The sequence below is a fragment of the Pipra filicauda genome, unplaced genomic scaffold, assembly GCF_003945595.2.
Source record: "Pipra filicauda isolate LSUMZ 115617 unplaced genomic scaffold, ASM394559v2 scaffold149_size4050908_pilon, whole genome shotgun sequence".
Classification (NCBI taxonomy): Eukaryota; Metazoa; Chordata; class Aves; order Passeriformes; family Pipridae; genus Pipra; species Pipra filicauda.
In genome coordinates, this window is record NW_024103984.1 from 1,116,861 (window position 1) to 1,135,562 (window position 18,702).

The 18,702-nt window shown below is 40.2% G+C and overlaps 1 protein-coding gene across 15 annotated transcripts in view; it reads left to right on the top strand.

Moving 5' to 3' along the window:
* ANKRD44 (ankyrin repeat domain 44) overlaps positions 1 to 18,702 on the top strand; it is a 135,434-nt gene that overhangs the window by 62,406 nt on the left and 54,326 nt on the right. For all 15 annotated transcript variants that reach the window (XR_005562627.1, XM_027730679.2, XM_027730680.2 and 12 more), the window contains exons 3-6: positions 6,065 to 6,143; positions 12,418 to 12,488; positions 16,146 to 16,346; positions 17,903 to 17,990. Coding sequence is in view for 14 of the 15 variants with exons in the window: in XM_027730679.2 (XP_027586480.1) it covers positions 6,065 to 6,143; positions 12,418 to 12,488; positions 16,146 to 16,346; positions 17,903 to 17,990 (439 nt within the window). In the remaining variant the exon portion in view is untranslated. The remainder of the gene's footprint in view (positions 1 to 6,064; positions 6,144 to 12,417; positions 12,489 to 16,145; positions 16,347 to 17,902; positions 17,991 to 18,702) is intronic.

Here is an 18,702-nt window from a genome sequence, read left to right on the forward strand (position 1 = left end):
CAAAAAAAGTCAAAACCCCTTCCAGTATTCTTTCCTATAACTAATGTGATGTTTTCAAGCCAAACCAGACATTTAATTCCCTCTGTTTTTATGTTTTTATCCCCTAATCCTGCGTTTTCTCTTGGATAGAACCCTAAAAACCCAAAATATATTTAAAACTTCGATGTCTCCAGAAATATCTTCTGGATATTCTGGATTTTTATTTTTGGGAAAGTAACTGGTGTGCTACCTCACTCCACCAGTGAGACTGTTGAAGGCAACATTTGCTTTCCCACAACATAGGTGCTTCTGCTGCTGGGGCACAGTTGCTGGTATGGCCCTTTGGGCTTGATCCTTGCAACCTCTTTGCTCAATGCTCTGCCAGCTGGAGAAGCTGCAGATGCTTCTTGCTGCTCATCAGAATCAAGAGATAATTGTGTGAATGTTTATTATGGGATAAGGAGGGCAAGAAGGATCTTACTATGGAGAGACATGTATGTATGTATGCTGTTTATTACTTCTTTTACACATTTTTCTGCTTGGTAAGGCATAGATTTGCAGGACTGCCTTTGTCAGGAGGATTCAGGCTTCATCCAGGTCTTCACACACACAAAAAATTTATATATATATTTCTGTAATATTGCTAAACATATTTTTGGAGGTGGTATAAGTGCTTGAAGGGTACAAGTGCACACATGTTTGGGATTGTGAGTCTGAAAGGCTTTGCATGCTTGGGATAGCTGAAGTGAAGACCAGCTTGTCATTTAGAGTGACACATTTGACTTGGGACTTAAGAGAGACTGTAATGTGGTATTTCAGTTACCTTGGGATACCAGACCCTCATCTCTGCTCTCATCCAAGGAATCATGATTTTCTTTTTGGCGCTGTGGAGCCTTGCAGGAGAATAAAGCTATGCTGGAATTAAATGCTCTTCTTTAAGATGTAGTTATGCTGTGCTGGAAAGTCTTCTGGAGGATTTAGTCAAGAAGTTGGAAAGGCTTCTGCTTTGACACAGTATGACAGTTTGGTGCTAGGTAATAGTTGTGTTTCCAGTGGTATTTAGCCTCTAGTAGTGCTGTTTGATATGCTGTTTCTTTAAGTGGGAAGTGATAGGAACAATTTTTTCTACAGATATTACGAACAGTTCTCAATTATGTAAGGAAATTGAATATGAAATTACATTGATGTTTGCAATGCAAGGTAACTAGCTTGACTTACTTAATTTTTTTTTTTCTTTTAGAATTTTTTTCTTTATGTTTTGTACAGAAAATTTTTGAACTGTGAAAAAGATTCTGCTGGAGAGCCTGAGAGTCTGAAATCTTCTGGGTTGCTTTGCAACAGCATGTTAGTATACTAGTGGTTACTATGTTATATATATCTGTGCTGGTGACTCATGTTGTCAGTGTCCCCAGAATGTCAGAGACCCCTAAGGATCTATAGGCCATCAAAGTCTCATGGCAGGGTTTGGCTGTAGCTGCCTTATTTTCTTGCAAGGCAGCAATATCAGCCTGAAATACTTGAATTTTCTAAATCTTTTCCCATCCATTTACATGTGATGTACGTTCCCATGCCTTCAGCCTTTCCCCCCAGCTCCCCCAAAAGTTAATATTGTGCTTGTAAAAAATGGAGGAGTTATTTAAGTCTATCTTTTGAGTCTTACATTGAATATTCATAAACATTAGAATATTTCCATTCATTAGGATAACAGTTCCTACGGTCTCAATGTAGAATTAGTAATTAGTTGTTAAAATTATCTTTTTCTCGCATGAAAGCTGCCGTCAGACTTACAGAAGGCAAGTGTTAAATGTGGGGAAAAAGAGCAGATAATTTTTCTTGTCTCTAGGAGATCAAAGTATTTGCCTTTTCTACCTCATGGGCAACTAAAGACTCAGTCCAGAAAAATATTTGTTTCTGAGGCCAAACTGAAGACTGTGAGGATAAGAGGTGATGGAACCAGGATCTGCATTTTCAGATAGGAATTCCTTAACTTGATTATTACCAAGCAGAAGAAAGAGTGCGAGACATAAGTTACACAGCTTGACTTTCCCCTTCAGCTGGTGCTCACAGTTAAACACTTCCATTTGCTCTGTGAATTACAGCCTTTAATAAAAGAATGTATGAGTAGAAAAAAATCCTTGAAGCAGCAGATATTTTCTTGGTACACCATCAGCTTTTGGCTTGGAATGGTTGTAAATATGCTTTTAACCTCTTCAGTAGTTCCTAACAGTTGCCAATATTGAATATTCCTGAAGTCAAGTTGTATCTAAATGTTTGGGGTTGTGCTATTTAAATTTAGGTGTACTCAGATGTAACAACTGTAAATGGAGGGAATGAGCAGGAAGTTTGTTTTCTGTTATTATTCTGGTTAGACTTTATCAGTGGAAGTTGTAGCCATTCACATGCCTTACTCTGCCACCCAGGCACATCTCTGGCAGGAGGTGGTGGGAATCTAAAGACTTCATTAACTTGGTTTCTGGGGTGCATTCAAGTCCTTCTGTAAATTCCAGCTATTCCTGTTAGCTGCCCAGTCAGTTTGGTGACAAAGGAAGGATACATACATTTATTTTCTGCAGCAGTTGCACTTATATGTTAATAGTAAGGAACTCTGTCTTAAGCGTCACCTGATCTGAGCAGCTGCAGTTGATCTCAAAATTCTCCTTTGAGATGTAGGCTGTGTTGAGGAGGAAATGTAGGCCCTTTTCTTAATGTGCCTGCATATGTTACATGTGCTGATATGATTCATTCAGTTCACCGTTCTAATCTTTGTGTACCTCAAGGCTCTGATCCAATAAAGCACTTAAGGACTAGTCTAACTTTAAGCCTGTGAAGGGTCTTATCAGTGTCACTGTGATCACTTGAACAGTTTAAGTATGTGTTGAGTGTTTTTCATGCTGAGGCCTTCTGTCCTTGATTTCCTGTTTGTTAGAGTCTTAATTTCTTTTCTCTGTACTTAAAACAAACAAAAGCATACAGATAATGTTAGTATGCAGCATCATCTTTTCTGTGAACTAAGATAGGTTACTAAAATAGTTTTCATAGAATCATAGGATGGTTTGGGTGGGAAGTGATCTTAAAGATCATCTAGTTCCAACCCCCTGCCATGGGCAGTGACACCTGCTGAGAGCTTCATCCAACCTGGCCTTGAATACTTCCAGGGATTGAGGCATCCACATTTTCTCTGGGCAGTCTGTTCCAGTACCTCACCACCCTCACAGTCAAGAATTTAGTCTCAGTATCTAATCTAAACCTGCCCTCTTTCCTTTTGAAGCTATTCCCCCTTGTCCTATCACCACACTCCCTCGTAAAAAGTCCCTCTCAAGCTCTCTTGTAGGCCTCCTTTAGGTACTGGAAAGAGTGTTTATCTCATCTCAGCATGATTTTCTAGCCATTGTTTACAGCTTATCTACTGTCTCTTACTGACCTTTTGTTCCTCTGAGAACTATACTTGAAGCAGGTCTGATTATTCCTCTTAATGCTATTTGTAACCCTGTTATCATCTCTCCCCCTTCCACTTACTCTCCTTGCCTTGATAATGTATGTTGAGGTTTGAGGTTCTGCCAAGCCTTTTCCTGAAAGGACAGATTTTAGTCCTCTCCCTCTGTTTGTAGCCTTCAGTCTTTAAATCATTACTGATTTACTTTTGTGCTCCTGTTCCCACCATCATGTGACAAATATGTCTGTAGCTGAAAAGATGTCAGGGCATGGGCCAGATGGAAAGGCAGTGGGTGATGTGAGTCTGGCTGCAGTGGTACACAGCTTTGAGGAGGATGCAGTGAGTGTGGCTGGACAGTTGGGGAGATGCCTCAGTTCCTCTGTTTCTGTATCAGTCCTGTGCAGAGTCTAAACAGGAACTTGAGGATGTTCCTCAATTGAATTTCTCATCTGCATGCTTGTCTGCGGGTGTAGTGTGTGGGCTTCTCCCTGCCAAACTCCAGAAAATGTTTCCTGTAGGGCTCTCTGTGAAAGTGAACTCTGATTTGTGCCTGGTTGTGAGAAACGGAGAAGTTTTAGGTTTTTTTTTCCTCTTGGAGAAATGAAGCTTAAATTCAGTTTCATGACTAAACCCAACTTTCCCTGGAAACTTGATTCTTGCTTAATATGATAGGACTTTGCATTGATTTTAAAAAGTGAAAGCTGAGAAAGCTTACAGAGAGTTATTCCTGTTACAGGAAGGATAAAAATTTTAGTTTTCTCTTTAATGTCCTTTCATCTCTGTTATCAAATTCCCATCAGATTTACAGTTTACTACATAATATCTTTATAATCAATAAAGCACTGGGTAGCCTTGGTTCCTTGATACAGAAAATTGCTTGGTCTTGTATCATTAGCATTTGAGTGTTGCCAAAGTTGGCTGTGTTGCAAGAAGCTGTCACAGAATTTGTCACTGACAGGTACGATGGCTGCTACAAATGCTGCACTGTATAAAGAGAGCTCCGTGCATTGAAATGAGCAAACTAAAAACCCAAATAAAACAGATTCTGGTTTTGTATAAGTTTGGTCAGTCTTAGCATATTTTTTGCCATAGGACAGAATATTTGTGGAAAGTCTCATATGCACTTGTACCTGTGAGAGCTGTTTCGTGGTGGGTTAGGAGTTAGGAACTGAGCATGTGAGAGAATCCAGCTTGTTATTTTGGTTCCTGAGAGGACTCTGCTGGATGGACACTGCTTAACGTTCTTTTAATTTACCTATCATGTGAGGAGGTGAAGTTCTGCAAGATACCTTCCTCTCTGACCTGTGACAGCCTGGGTTTTATGTAATCTGTCTTCTGAGTGTTTTATGTGCATGCCCAATATGAAAGATCAAAACGCAGTGGAGCAGACTTTGCAGACTATATGCGTTATATATATTTAAAAAACCATAAAAATTAAATTATTCTGGTTGATCAGTGGCTCTGTGCCTTTCAGTGTTGGAAAATTATTTTCAACATTCAAATGACAAATGCTTCTGCTGCACTGATTTGTCCACGTTTTTAGCATACTTTAAAGGTATTACAAAATAGCTTATGGTGGTTGACTTCTTGGTCATGGTAAAAGTGATATTTTATATGACACAGGCTCAGAGATCTGCTTTAGGGACACTGGTAGGGTTTCTCTGTTGGTATTGTTTGCAGGAAGTATTGAATTTGTTACCAGCTTACAATATTTAATGCTAATAATTTGCAATAAGTTTCATTGATAAGGTCTCTTAGAACTTATTTTTCTGGTTAAGAAACCAAAATGAAATTCATTTAGGACTGGAAGCAGGGATGAAATAGCACAATGAGCAGTATTAGCAGTTCTTGTGATTGTTGTTGCCCATATTATAATGTTTTAGCAGTTTCTTTTGAAGACCTATGTTCTGCAATCATCTGAACAAAGCAATAAAAGAAAGGGTTTTTTTTAAACACTATGTTTATACCCCTTGAAGTTAGAAAAGAAAATCTTGAAAATGGACTCCTTAATGTGCAAAATTACAGAAATCAAATAAAAGTAGAGGTATTTCAGAAGTTATATAAATGATAATTAGCAGTTCTTCTAGGTTTAAAGATACAGATTTGACTAGTAGTATTTTCTTCTTTTATATTTGAAGGATCAAGGTGCACGTGCCCATTTTGGGCTGCTGTGTAGATAACCAGGCTAAATGGTATACAAGGACCTTTAGAGACTAAGAGGATCACATCATGACCTTGGGTGTGGTTCCAAACCATTCTCCCAAGTTATCCTTCTGAAGACTCTGTGTGTCTTGTTGTATTGTTGGTGCAAACTGCATTACAAAGTCTGATATCCAGAGGCATCTCAGTTATGTTGCTGTGATACTCAAGAGTGGGAAAGAGACCCACGGATGATGCCTTTTCCTCATTTTAGATTTGATTTGATCTACCTGTAAACAGGCTATCAGACAGTGTCTCTGCAAGGTGTGATGGAAACAAGTGATAAAAAAAAGCTGAGGATTATTGGGAGGAAATGTGTTGTTAAGATCTTGAATTTTGTTCTTTCAGTGAGATTGCATTTCTAATTGTGAATAGAAATGCACACAGCAAATAAATACGTACAAATGCATTGCTCTTTAACATGAATGTTTGCACTTATTTGTGGTTTTGTAGGATGCTGAGAAACGAACTCCCCTTCATGTGGCGTCATTCCTGGGGGATGCAGACATCATTGAGCTTCTCATTTTGTCAGGTAAGGGAGTGACCCTCACTGTTATTAACTGGTAAAATAGCTAATTTTAAAGCTACAAAAAATACCCAGCAAAGCATATGACAGTGAATTTTGGGCAGTGCCTATGTATTCTGAGTTTCATGGAGTTGGTTGCATATGTTTCAGGCTTAGAAAATATATTTCAGTTTAGTGATACAATTATAAAATGTGCACAGTGACTGAGCACAATTAATAAATACAGTAACTAGTTTTTAACAACTTTTAAAGCATTCAAACTGACAGTATTTTTGCTTCAGAAACTTGCTGAAGTACGTATTTGAAACGTGGATTCACATCCTGGAGTACAAGCCAAGAATTCCTGTTGAGCAAAAATTATTATGGAATAATAGAAAAAAAGTTATAAATTAGTTTAAATGAATTTTAAGTGGTATTTACATTAGAAATATGATTCTAAGAGTCAGGAAGTTTATTTGGATGTTAGAAACTGTGCAGTAGGATGTATCTGAACAACAACAACAAATCAAAACACGTTTTCCAACCGTTATAGTGGCAAAAAACATGATCAAAATATGTCAGAACAAAGCATAAAGCAGACATCTCTCAAGAAGTGCACATAATTCATGGCAAACTCCTGGATGTGCTTGCAAATTTCAAAGGCAGTGTTTTTCTAAACTGGAGAACTGTAAGAATAAAGCTTATGTCGTTTAAGAATTTGAGATTGATAGGAACCTTATGGTACAAATGTCTAACCCCTTGCAAACAACCCTGCTATATAATTGGTTTCACAAATTATTGGTCTGCCTCTTCAAATTAGTTGTGTATTTTTTTTAAAGTTATTTCAGATTTATCAGTCCTGTGACTGCAAGGCACCTTCTAATTTCCAGCCTTGAATCCTAGAATAATTCAGGCTGGACAGGATTTCTAGAGATGACCTGATCCAGGCCCCTGCTTAGAGCACCAGCCAATTTCAAAGTTAAATCAGGCTGTTGATGGGTGCATGCACACCACACAGACATGTATCTTTGGTTTACCAGTCTAACCACACCTGGAGAAGGCAGAAAATGAGAATTCAGTTTGCTGTAGCTATGTGTTTCCTCTGTTCATTGTGGGGGAATTTTTGGTTTGCCTAATTGCTTAATGGAGGTAACTGGTTGGACATGCATCATCCATCAGACTTTTCTGCTATAACCCTGAAGCCAGCAAAATAGTTGGAAAGAACATTGCTCCACTGACAGGTTATGCTTGGGTGGGTTTTCAATGTGCTAAATGCAAACATGATTTTCTACATTGGGAGGTAAGAGTTAATAAACTTCATCTGTACATGTGTTCTTGCAGCGTGTGTTGTTTGTCTCATACTCCTGTTCCGTTGTGGTGTGAGAAGATTGAACAAGTAATGTCTTTTTGAAAAAAAAAGAAAAAGTTTTGCAAGTAGCAGCACAGGCAACATCCTCATAAAGAGATAGGGGAAGCTGTTTTGTCCATTTGTCCCTAGATTCCAAATAGCATCCAGAAATGTCCAGGTGAACATTGTTCGATTTGATCACATTCCTAAGAAGGGAAGGAGGCTTTCTAGTGTTCTTCTGGGACACTTAGTTCCAGCACCTGACAGCCAAAATGTCATCCCAGGGCTGTAGGGTTTGTCTGGTCAACAGCATAAAGTGTAGGTGATATATCTTGGGGTTTTTTTATATATCCGAGTGTGAAAAACTTGTAATGTGGGCTTTTAAAAACTGAACTTTGTGTCAGTGGGACTGTGCTGGTGTTCAGTCTGCAGGAACTGTGTGGATCTTTCCCAATTAGCTCAGCATGAATCAAAATTAATTTTGTGTTGCATATTCTGCCTGTTCATTGATCTTTAATATCTGATGTTCCATTATTTGATGATCATGAGTACTTGTATCCAAGAGCAAGTTTGGAGGTTTCTGAGGTTTGGATGAACAGGTTGAGTTGTTATAAACACCTCTTTGTGACTGTGATCTCTTCATGAACTAGGCTACAAAGACAACTGCAGCATCTTCCTTTGCTTCACCTCTTCATTCAGTAAACTGTATTAGTAAAAGCATATTATAAAAGATTAATCTGAACATCAAATTTAGTTACATAAGCAGAAAAACTTTCTTGTCTGACTTAAAATGAGATGGTGTTTTCACAGAGGGAAAGTGCAAAAATGCTTGCTGTTGTTGTCAAGCAATAGTCTCAGCATGAGCAGAAACTAGGAGGAGTATCAATGTATTGCATTTTGCACAGGGCTCGGGAGAGAAATGAAATGAAATATGCACGTTCGGATATTTGTAGCCCACGAACTGGTGGCAGCACAAATAAATGTGGTGTCTAATGAATAAAATTTCTGCTCAGGTTGTTGGAGACAGACCAGAAATGGCTTTCTAGGTAGCCACTGAAATGGAATCTGTTTGGAACTGATACAGCAGATAGAGTGCCAGATCCCTCAACTGGTATGAATCACCCCAGCCCATTAAATGTCAGAGGCAGATAGATTTACAGCAGCCCAAAGGTCTGATCCATAATCATATGGTTCAAACTTGGGAAATGTGCTGTCATTTTGTTTTTCCAGGCTACGTGAAAGCAGGGAGCTTTGAGCACTTCTTCACCTCCTTTCTGTCAAAAAGGAGAAGGACCAGGGTAATCACCTCACATAAATGAAGCTCTGTATGATGACACAGTCATGGACGTGCAAGAACAACTGTCTGGGCAAACCCAAGCTCCATTCTCATCTATGCCGGGGCCTCCCCTCATCCTGGGCTTTGAGCTGGTGCCTGGGGAACTAATGGTTGAGCTCAGTCCCTCACCCCTTGTTACCTACCAAAGCACTTGCCATCTTGGAAATATTACCATGCCTTACTAATCCTGAAAGCTCTGAGCTTCTTGGCAAGAAGTTATGGCAGCTATCCTTACATTTGTGAGGGCCTATTACCGTGTCTCATAGCAGGAGCTGGAAAGGTGCATGTAAATGATGACATTAATAGGTTAAAGAGTAGAGTTTTCTTCCTTCATTGACCATCCCTAATTTTGGAGATTTTGGAGACTGTGGAATCTAGGTTTGTTAGACACATGTGGATTTGGCAGATGTGTTGCATGGAAAATTGTACTTTGGTTATGGTAAAGAGATGTTAACTTTAGTCCTGAAAGCCAACGTCGAATTATTTCGGGTCTCATAAGAATCAGAAGGCAATTTCAGATTTATTTTCTCTTTTGGCAGAAAAATTTGAGAGTGAAAGATAGCAAAGATTACAAACCAGGTCTATTAAAGAAAAGTGGAACACAGAAAGTTTCCTCTCTTTTGATTTTATTGGTAACATTATATGTTATGGTGTCTACTTCAGCCTCCCAGGGCAAATCCCTACAGCTAAGCCTTTCCTTCAGGCTCAGGGGTACGAGCCCTCCCAACAGCAAAGTGCAGAAGATGGGGCTGAGAAAAGGGTTTTCTCTGAAGAGTTTTTGTAAAGTGGATATGTTATGGGTGGATGGGTGCTGTGGCTACCTGAAAGGATTTTAAGTGAAATCTTTAAAGCAACTTGTATTTTCAAGGAGGATTGTACTATGAAGGACACAATATACACCAAGTGTATATCAGTCTTCTTTGTGCTTATAAACACACAGATTAATTCACAAAGTACTGTAGGAAGTGCATTGAAATATTGTTAAGGTACTTGGTCCAGAGTAAAGAGAGGGACACTCAATCTCTGAGTGACTTTGAGGAAGTGTCATGGGATAGACTTGAAAATTTAAGCTTCTGGTTTTTGTACAGAGCTCATTGTAGGTGCATCAGCATGTTCTAGAGCACTTTACTCAGTGCTTTCAAAGAACTGCCCCTCGGCTGTCACAGGATGAATGCTCAAGTTCCTGGAGTGTACAGGACACCCTTGAAAACATGAGCATTGTTCACTGGGTGCCTCTGCTTGATCTCCCTTAAAATGGCAGGTATTTTCTCTCCCCAAAGGAGTGCATCAGTGTTGGTGAAATTTTTGTTGTTATTAACCATTGACTGGAAGGAACTGCTGGGAACCCAAAAGCTGAATTTTGGTGAAGGAAATGGGCAGGCCAGGGAGAAATGTTTTGAAACATCTCTTCAGGAAATGTGCAACCTCACTAAATGGACAACAGCAGCTCCTGTAACAGGCAACAGCTGAATTGTGTAGCTCCTTAAAAACAGAAATCAGAAACATATTCAACTGATGCATTGAATTAGATACATAAGAGCAATTTCACTGTTTCACGTAAAGAGGCACAGAGAGGTAAAGAAACAGCTGAGAAAGAAAAGGCTGATAGCATGCTGGGTGTTATTTTATTTATACTGGTATTGTTTTCCTTTTATTATTTTCTTTAGCTTCTTTCTTGGCAACTATTTCAGTTTCTCAAAGGGTAAGTGGATCAGTGGAGGGCATGAATAACTACTGATGGAGACACTTCGCTAAGTTTTCTAATCATCTTCATACCAGTGCTGCTGGAGTTGTTGAATACTGAGGAATAATATATTTGTCACGCTTTGCTACTCCACACATAAGCCTTTCTGATTTGCAACCATCTGCTGCTAGGAATTAGTGAATCAGTAGAAGTAAAGCAAAAGAAACCTTCATTAAGAACATGAGGCAAAACCCCAAGGCAAATACAAAATAAATTTCTAACCCCAAAAAGAGGTATTGGGTGGCAATCACTAGGAATTCATCTAGGCAGTTTGCATCCCCAAGACCCCTACCAGACCAAGTCAGGATAATCAGAGGTGCCTTGAAGGCAGGTGTCAGCTTCCTGATGGTGGAGAAGGTTGTTGCCTCACATATCTCTAGTGCAGGAAGAAGGCAGGATACTAATGTGTATTAACTGTAGTGGCCTTCTCGGGAAGATAAAATAAGCTAATAGCTTCCTTGCTTAGACAGATTTATTAGAAAACCCTTTGAAACTGCTGTCTTTTCTAAAGGGTGTTTTCCCAGAAGGCATATTGTACCACCAGGTTCTGAGGTGAGTTTGGAGGATTGCCTCTAATTGTTGCAATAGTTATGAAAGTGGCTTTCTCTTTCTTGCAGCCAAAAAACTGCATCCTGACTTGTGGAAATATGCAAGAACTTGTTTCTTCTCTGATTATCTAGCACAATTCCCAATAAACACTGTGATTCAAAGTCAAGCATCTTAATATCCCTGAGAATCAGCTCTCAGAAAGTGATTCTGATTCAGAGAGTGGGATTTATTAATTACAGGCTTTTGTATGCATTTAAGTTATGGTTCAAAATGAAGCTTAAGAATCCCTTTGTTCATGAAGTTCAGAGGCTCATCCAGGCTATGTGCATGACACTTGTGCTTCTCTATGTTTTTTTTTTTTCTGCATGTGCTACTTTTCTCAGAATAGTGCTGCTACCTGCAGACCTGAAAGGTACAATATTTTAAAATTTAAAAAATTTTTAAAATTAGTTTCTCCAGTCCTGATCAGTGAATTTCCTTTCTGCGATGTCACATCAGTGAATAGCTTTAATATTTCCTGCAAACAAATCTGTTCTATTACACAAAGGTAGAGGATTCTTTTTTTTTTTTTTTTAAACTCCCTTTGGTCTACAGGCAACCAGAACCACTGTAGTTAAATATGATTCCTTTATCCTTTTTCTCTGGCAAGGCAGCCCAAACCCATCCTCTTGTGCAGCTGCCTTTCTCAGAGTGCCCATTAGCACTGAACTGCACAGAAGGCAAACAGGTGGTCTCCTTCATCCCTTGCCTTCTGATGTTTTCTGAGTGACGCTCACAGAACCTGATGTAATAAGTGCCCAGTTTTGTCCCCAGCCTGAGCATTTCCTGATTGTGTTTTCTTGATCCCAGCACGATTTGCGAAGCAGGGAAGTGGTCATTTTTTAGTGTTCTGTCTGATGCAGCTGAAGGCAAGAGGCAGTTCAGGTTAGTTCCCTTCCTTCTATCTTCACACAGCAGCAGTGCTCTAAGCAAAGGGCTGCTCTTTTTCACTTTGTATCACTAGATCTAAGAAAATGTGTATATGTAGGCACACATATACATACATAACTACTTGCAACAAATCTTGCTTCTTTAGTGTCCTGTAAACAAAGCAATTCGTAAAAACAGTCCTGCCTATCCATTTCCTTTCTTTCCAAATCACACTTCAGCTCCTATCTATCAGATATCTGGAAATGCATTTCCAAGATGAACAGGGTGCCAGGAGAGTCCTGGGGAACACTGAGAGTGCCACATACAGCTCAACTCTTGTTACTAGGAAGCAGTTGGGCAAGGCTTTTGGTGTGGCACCCAAGGCGTGGATGTAACCTCTGCTGTTTATTTGCAGGCGCTCGTGTTAATGCCAAGGACAATATGTGGCTGACTCCTCTCCATCGAGCAGTTGCTTCAAGAAGTGAAGTGAGTAAGATTTGATTACCCTGCTTTTGCACATAAGCTGCATGCTGGAGGGAAAGGCAAGCCCTTGAGAGCCATAGTAGGTGGCATGGTGAGGCAGAGAGGGAAAGCATTTTCTGTGTACAGGGCCTGTAGCACTGCAGCTGGAGGCCAGCTTTTACAAGTTAGTTATAGCTGCTTTTGAGCCTTAATGTGGATGATTTTCACCTTGCTTTACATTACTGTAGCAAGTCATACAGCTGGAGTAAGTGACCAGGATTGGCGTGGGATAGAGCCCACAGTGATCTACAGTGCCCACATCATCTTCAAGTGGTGAAATAAAGAGGAATAAATCCATGTGGATGCGTACATGCTGTGCATGTGCCAGAAGGGAGTGGATGTGGATGTGATCCAACACACATTACATAGTTTGTTTTGGTTAACTGCATTTCAAGGCATCCGTTAGGTTTTCTGTTAATGCACTTGATTCATGCGTGAGGGAGGGTTTGCCCGTATTTCTTCTATTTGACAAATAAAAATCTTCTGGCATCATGTTGTACCTCTTCTGTTGCTGTCTTAAAAAGGAGCAGCAATAACTATCAGGAATGCAGGTCAGGCACGACTGTATTTTCAACTGCACCATTATTCTTGGCTTTCCATTGTAGACCTCCCTGTCTACTCTTATCCTCCTAATACTTAGTTAACAGTGAGCCCAACTGCAGACTGAATTGGCTGCTGGGGATGAGGGGAGGGGTTGTAAAAGAGACAGTGGGTGGCTGTCTTCCAGAGACTGATGGACTCGAATCACCTCCGTAACAGTCCCAGCGCTTGCCAAGCCTGGAGGCAGGAATCCTGGGCTCGCTTCTGAACTTGGGCATTGTTTGGCTGCTGGCTGAGCTTCCCAGCTGCTGGCATCCACTGAAACTCTCTGAAAGGAATATCTGATAGAGTATGAATGCTGTAATGAAGCAAAATACAAAAAGCCATGTTGGAAAACAAAGATCAGACTTGAACCTTAAAAAACAGCCACAGTCTTTCTGATGCGGGAATTGCAGCGTGCTTGGTTTCTTCTTTTGGATGTGTCAGAGTACATGATTTTTATTGTCAGTGACAGTCCTAACAGAAAATGTATGTCTTTCTGTGGATTTGAGTCTCGTTTTTAACTCTTTGTCAGCTGAAGCACAATGAGAAAGTGTGCTGGCAGTTGTGGTACCTCACAGTGAGTACCCAGGTGCATTAGTGAGGCAGCAGGGGAGCGCCTTTGATGCCTTTTTGTGATCTGCTATGTGTTTTATAAACACATGTAACTTTCTTCTCCTGGCCTTTTTTCTTTGTTATTTATAATATAACTGCTATTTTTGGTAATAATTTTGAAACAGGATTTAGCATTTTTGAGGCTCTTTCAGTTCTGCTTTTTACTTTATTACACAAGCGAACAAATGTGCAGCTGCAATAGTGATAGTAGTAGAGAGCAGGAGGTGAATTCATAGCTCACACTGATAGTAGGAGATGAATTAAGGGTCTAGGAGTTCACCAGTAGGGCTCAGTGTAGTTTGTGAAGTTCTTGTGAGCACAGTTGCTTTCAGAATGATCACCAAGAAATTTTAAGTTTTGTTATCAACCTTTCACTATTAAGCTTTCACAGGATTCTGAATCTGTTTTCTTGAATCCTTTTTACATGTTAAAAGCATGAACACATTTTTACTTATATCTTAATGATTTTTCAAGTGGGCTTTAGGGATTTAAATGTTTATTTACAAATCAACAACGCTCAGGTGTGACTGTGTAGGATTGTTAATGGATGTTATCAGCTTTCAACCTTATATAGTTGGAAAAGTAAAGGTATTTCACTGTGATAATTTGGGAGATCTACAGACACTGACTGCAGAGGCTTACACCATAGCTGTGCACTGCATGCATATGTAGAAACTATATTAATAAAAGGGGAAAGCTCATGCTCTCAAAAGCAATAGAATTAAAAGTTCTCCATAAGGACTCTTCACTTTTGATCCCAAAACTGATAGAGCAGCAGATTGTAACAGATGTAAACAAAAATGTGTAAATGGGTTTTTTGGTTTTATTTTTTAAAAGTGTAGAAATTTTTAGTTTAGGCTTTTCAGTCCTTATTACTTACTTCTAAAAATTCTCCTTTAACTTTTTCTTTCTTTCATTAAAAGTGCATGAATTTTCCTGCTGACTTCATGTCCCAGCTGAGTAGGTCTCCAGTGAATTACATTTAAATGACTTTTAAAATAGTAGGCCTGTAATTTAAAAAACAAAATCCTATTGAGACATCAACAGACATATATCATTATTGGTGCTGTAAGAGATGCAATGTCATTAACTGAAAAAATCTGTTAGAGAACAGTTTGTGAGATGGCTGTAGAAAATGAAATTGCTGAGATCATTTGAGGACAAAGAAATACTACTCCTACTAATGTATGTACTGTTGATACAGACTGCAGGCACTCTCCTGGGCCATTCTACATATGAAAGTGCTATTTAAATACACTGTGTGCATTTGTTATTCATTAATAAAATTTTGGCTGGGCTTACCAGAAAACTTTTCAGTTTATGGAAAAAGAATAAGGTGCTGTGTAGGACTAGGGCTCTCTCACTTACCAGATGTGAGTTGTATTTAGCAGACAAGGCTGCTTGAATGCTACTGTGTCCCCAATGGTTCCTTCATATTTTGTTTGTTCACGGAGAAAAAAGGAAGAAGAGACAAAATGCAGTTTTGAGAAAAACTTGTTTTTCCCCCCGACTTGCTTAATGGCAGATACATGAGCAGAAGCAGGAAAGAACTGATTGTGAATTCTCCAGTGAGACGGACTCTCAAGAGAGAACAACACATTTTCTCACTGGGAAATATTCATTTTTAACCAACAAAATTAACCTTAAAAGATGTTGTTTGGTCTCAGGCTGACAGAATGGATACTGCAGTGAAGACCCTTGGCTTATGCTTAGCCCTTAGGGAGGAAAGGAATGCTAATGCTAACTTGGGGACACCAACGTTCTCATGTTTTTGCAAAGATAAAACTTTGTTTTCACAAATTCTTTATCCTCTCATTTTTCCTGTTTATAAATACAACTAACAGCAATTTGCTGTTATTTTACTGTCCAAGATGACATGCTTTTCAGTTTATAAGTGATTCCTGTAACAGTATGTCAGGGTTCTGGTAGTGGGGGGCTGTAGGGGTGTCATCAGTGAGAAGCTGCTGGAAGCTTCCCCCATGTCCGACAGAGCCAATACCAGGCAGCTCTGGGACAGTCCTGCTGCTGGCCAAGGCTGAGCCCACCAGCAGTGGTAGTAATGCCTCAAATCAGTACATCCATTTCTTCACTGAGAGCACAGTTCTGATGACTGTGGTACTGAAGCTTAATCGACTGAACAGGCTGGGCTCTCTTCATAGGCAGCTTTGGACATCTTCAAATCCTACTGGGAAATTTGGGCTGTGAGGCCACTGCTCTAAATGGCAGCAGTGGTAATGTGTGCTCTGGCATTTGAATGAACAGTGCCATTTCAGTACCCTGGGAGGTTGTTTTGATAAATGTTATTCTCCTGGCCATGTGTGCTGTGCATGACTAACGTGCCCAGGCATTGTGACTGAGCTGCCAAGCAGGTGGGCCGGGCCTTTATTCCGACCGCTTGGTCACGCTGTGGCTGTGCTGCCGTTGCAGGAGGCGGTGCAGGTGCTGATCAAGCACTCTGCCGATGTCAATGCCCGGGACAAGAACTGGCAGACGCCGCTGCACGTGGCTGCTGCCAACAAGGCGGTGAAGTGCGCGGAGATCATCATCCCCCTGCTGAGCAGCGTCAACGTGTCGGACCGCGGGGGCCGGACGGCGCTGCACCACGCGGCGCTCAACGGCCACATCGAGGTGAGCGGCCCAAGAGCCCGACCGATCGTGGGCTTAATTCCCAGTTCATGCACACTTGACCTGCTGTGGTTGCGTCTAGACTGACACCCCCCCAACCCTGACCCCCGCGGTTCCTGCTGCTCAGCTGCTTTCCAAACTGAGCGACAGGTTTCCTACCTGCGGAAATAGGACAGTGGCTGGAAAGCACCTGAGCAGAGCCAGCGTGCAAGGGAGATGTGCATGCAGACATGGAGAGCTGGCTGTGCCACCGCTTCCAGCTGCTCCAGGGTGCCCTTGGCTTTTTGTCCTCTGGACTGCCTGTGAAAATAAGAGTGGCAGATTGGAAAGAATGGAAAACTGGTGGATTCATCTCTTACTGAAGAAATGTGCAGCTGTGTGAGGTCCAGTCACTCGGCTTTTCTGATTAGTCTTCTAGAAAATGTGCTTCTGTTTTTCTACTTACACAAGCAAACCCTTCTAGTATTATTACTGTTTAATTATATAAGAAAAACTATAGTTTTGTAAATAAAGCCGCTATGTAAATGATTTTGCTAGAATTTTAGATCTGGGTACAGGGATCTTCATTGCTCCACTTCACACCTGATGATCAAGATATTGAAGAAAAACTCAGACTGGAGCAATAGGCTTCTGTCAGCAAAAGTTGATCAGTTGTACTGTAATTAAAAGAAGGAAGAGGAATGGCAGTTCCTGTAAGATGATGGTGTTTGGCCTTTAAAATACTGCACTGTAGGAAAAAGACAGTAATGTTTTGTGTCTAAACATCATAATCTAAAGCTCCTGAGCTTTTGGATAGAGAATATCAGAAATGTGGACTGAATCTCTGCTATTATTCGTTGATCCCTGTGGCAAAACAGTGTAAGAGAGGAAGACAACCATCTGTAATTTATGACTTCAAAATGTTTAGCTGAAAATTGGAGTTACTGTGATTTCCATTCTTTTTTTATTTTTCACCCTCCCCCCCTCCCATTTTTCTTACATTTCATGTTGAATGATTGACAATGGAGAAAGCAGCTTTTCATCTCTTAGCTGTACTGTCTAAAAGGCCAGCACTGTGCAGGAAACAGCCTGGTGCTGTCCACAGACAGTAGGCACAGGGAAACTTAAAGAAAATCACTATGGTGTGGCAAGGGATAGACACTCCTTGTGGAAAGATCAAGCAGATCTTAGGGTTTGTCATGACACAGTCTGGAGGAGTCTTGTCCCAGTCCACAAGGAAACCGCTTAAATTGGTCTTAACAGTAAAATTAAGAGCAAAGTTTCACTTCCAAAACTGTTTCTCTTCCAGGTAGTTTGCCAAGCTGGATCTGAAGCACACTGCAGTAGTAGCCCCCTCCATGCTCTCAGCCCCCCTCTGTGGACACAGAACTTGTCCTGGTTCCTTGTGACTGTCACTGGTGCATGTGGTTAATGCACACGGCTTTGAACAGTTTGTGTCATTCACAAATTTATCATTCAAATGCAGTGTTTTATGGTCTCAACTTTACTGGTAGATTGATTTGTTATAATCTGTTGTGTGTGATCTATAGGGTTGGTTTACTTGCTGTTGTTATTTCTAGATGGTGAACTTGCTCTTGGCCAAGGGGGCAAACATCAATGCTTTTGACAAAAAGGACAGAAGAGCTCTTCACTGGGCAGCGTACATGGGTAAGGCTTGGGCTGTTGCTCCTGCTTTTTAACTTCTTATTCACAAATGAATGGCATGTTTCAAAATGAACAAGAACAGATCTGGCCATGGAAAGTGAGTGTTGTAATTACCCTGAAGAGGGAAGGGTGCAGCGGATCTAAATAAACTCTGTCCATTTATGGGTTTGCAGCTAGTGAGATCTTGGCTGTGATTTCCTTTTTAAGACAGTTAATTGTGGGCTTTTTGTGTTGCTTTTTCAATTTGTTTTTTTTTATTCTGGCTCTAGTTCCAGTCTGAACTATATTTGGGCTTGAAAAACAACAGGTTATGTTTCAGTTTTTGCTAAAGACTACTTTATATAAAGTGCAGATAACTAAGGTCATAAATCCAAGTTTATAGTGTAGCTAAATTATGATGTTCTTAAGAAATGCTTCTTAGGTGATTTCTTCCTGTTAGGAGCAAATTGTCATCTTTTATTCCAGAGTGGACAAGAGCAACCAATTTATCTGTTCAAAACATCAGTGGTGTTTCCAAATACTTCTTAATTAAATCAATTGAGCTTATTATTCATTCCAAGTTAAAGGAAAATTTCTTGCAGTCAGGCATTATAATTTAAAAATACTAGAAAAAGGTTGCTTGTCATAGTGGTCATGCTTGTTCAAGAGCTTTTGTTGGCCAAGCAGTTTATATTTCAGATTACAATTTGTCGGGAGTTGTGTGCCCTCCGCCAGG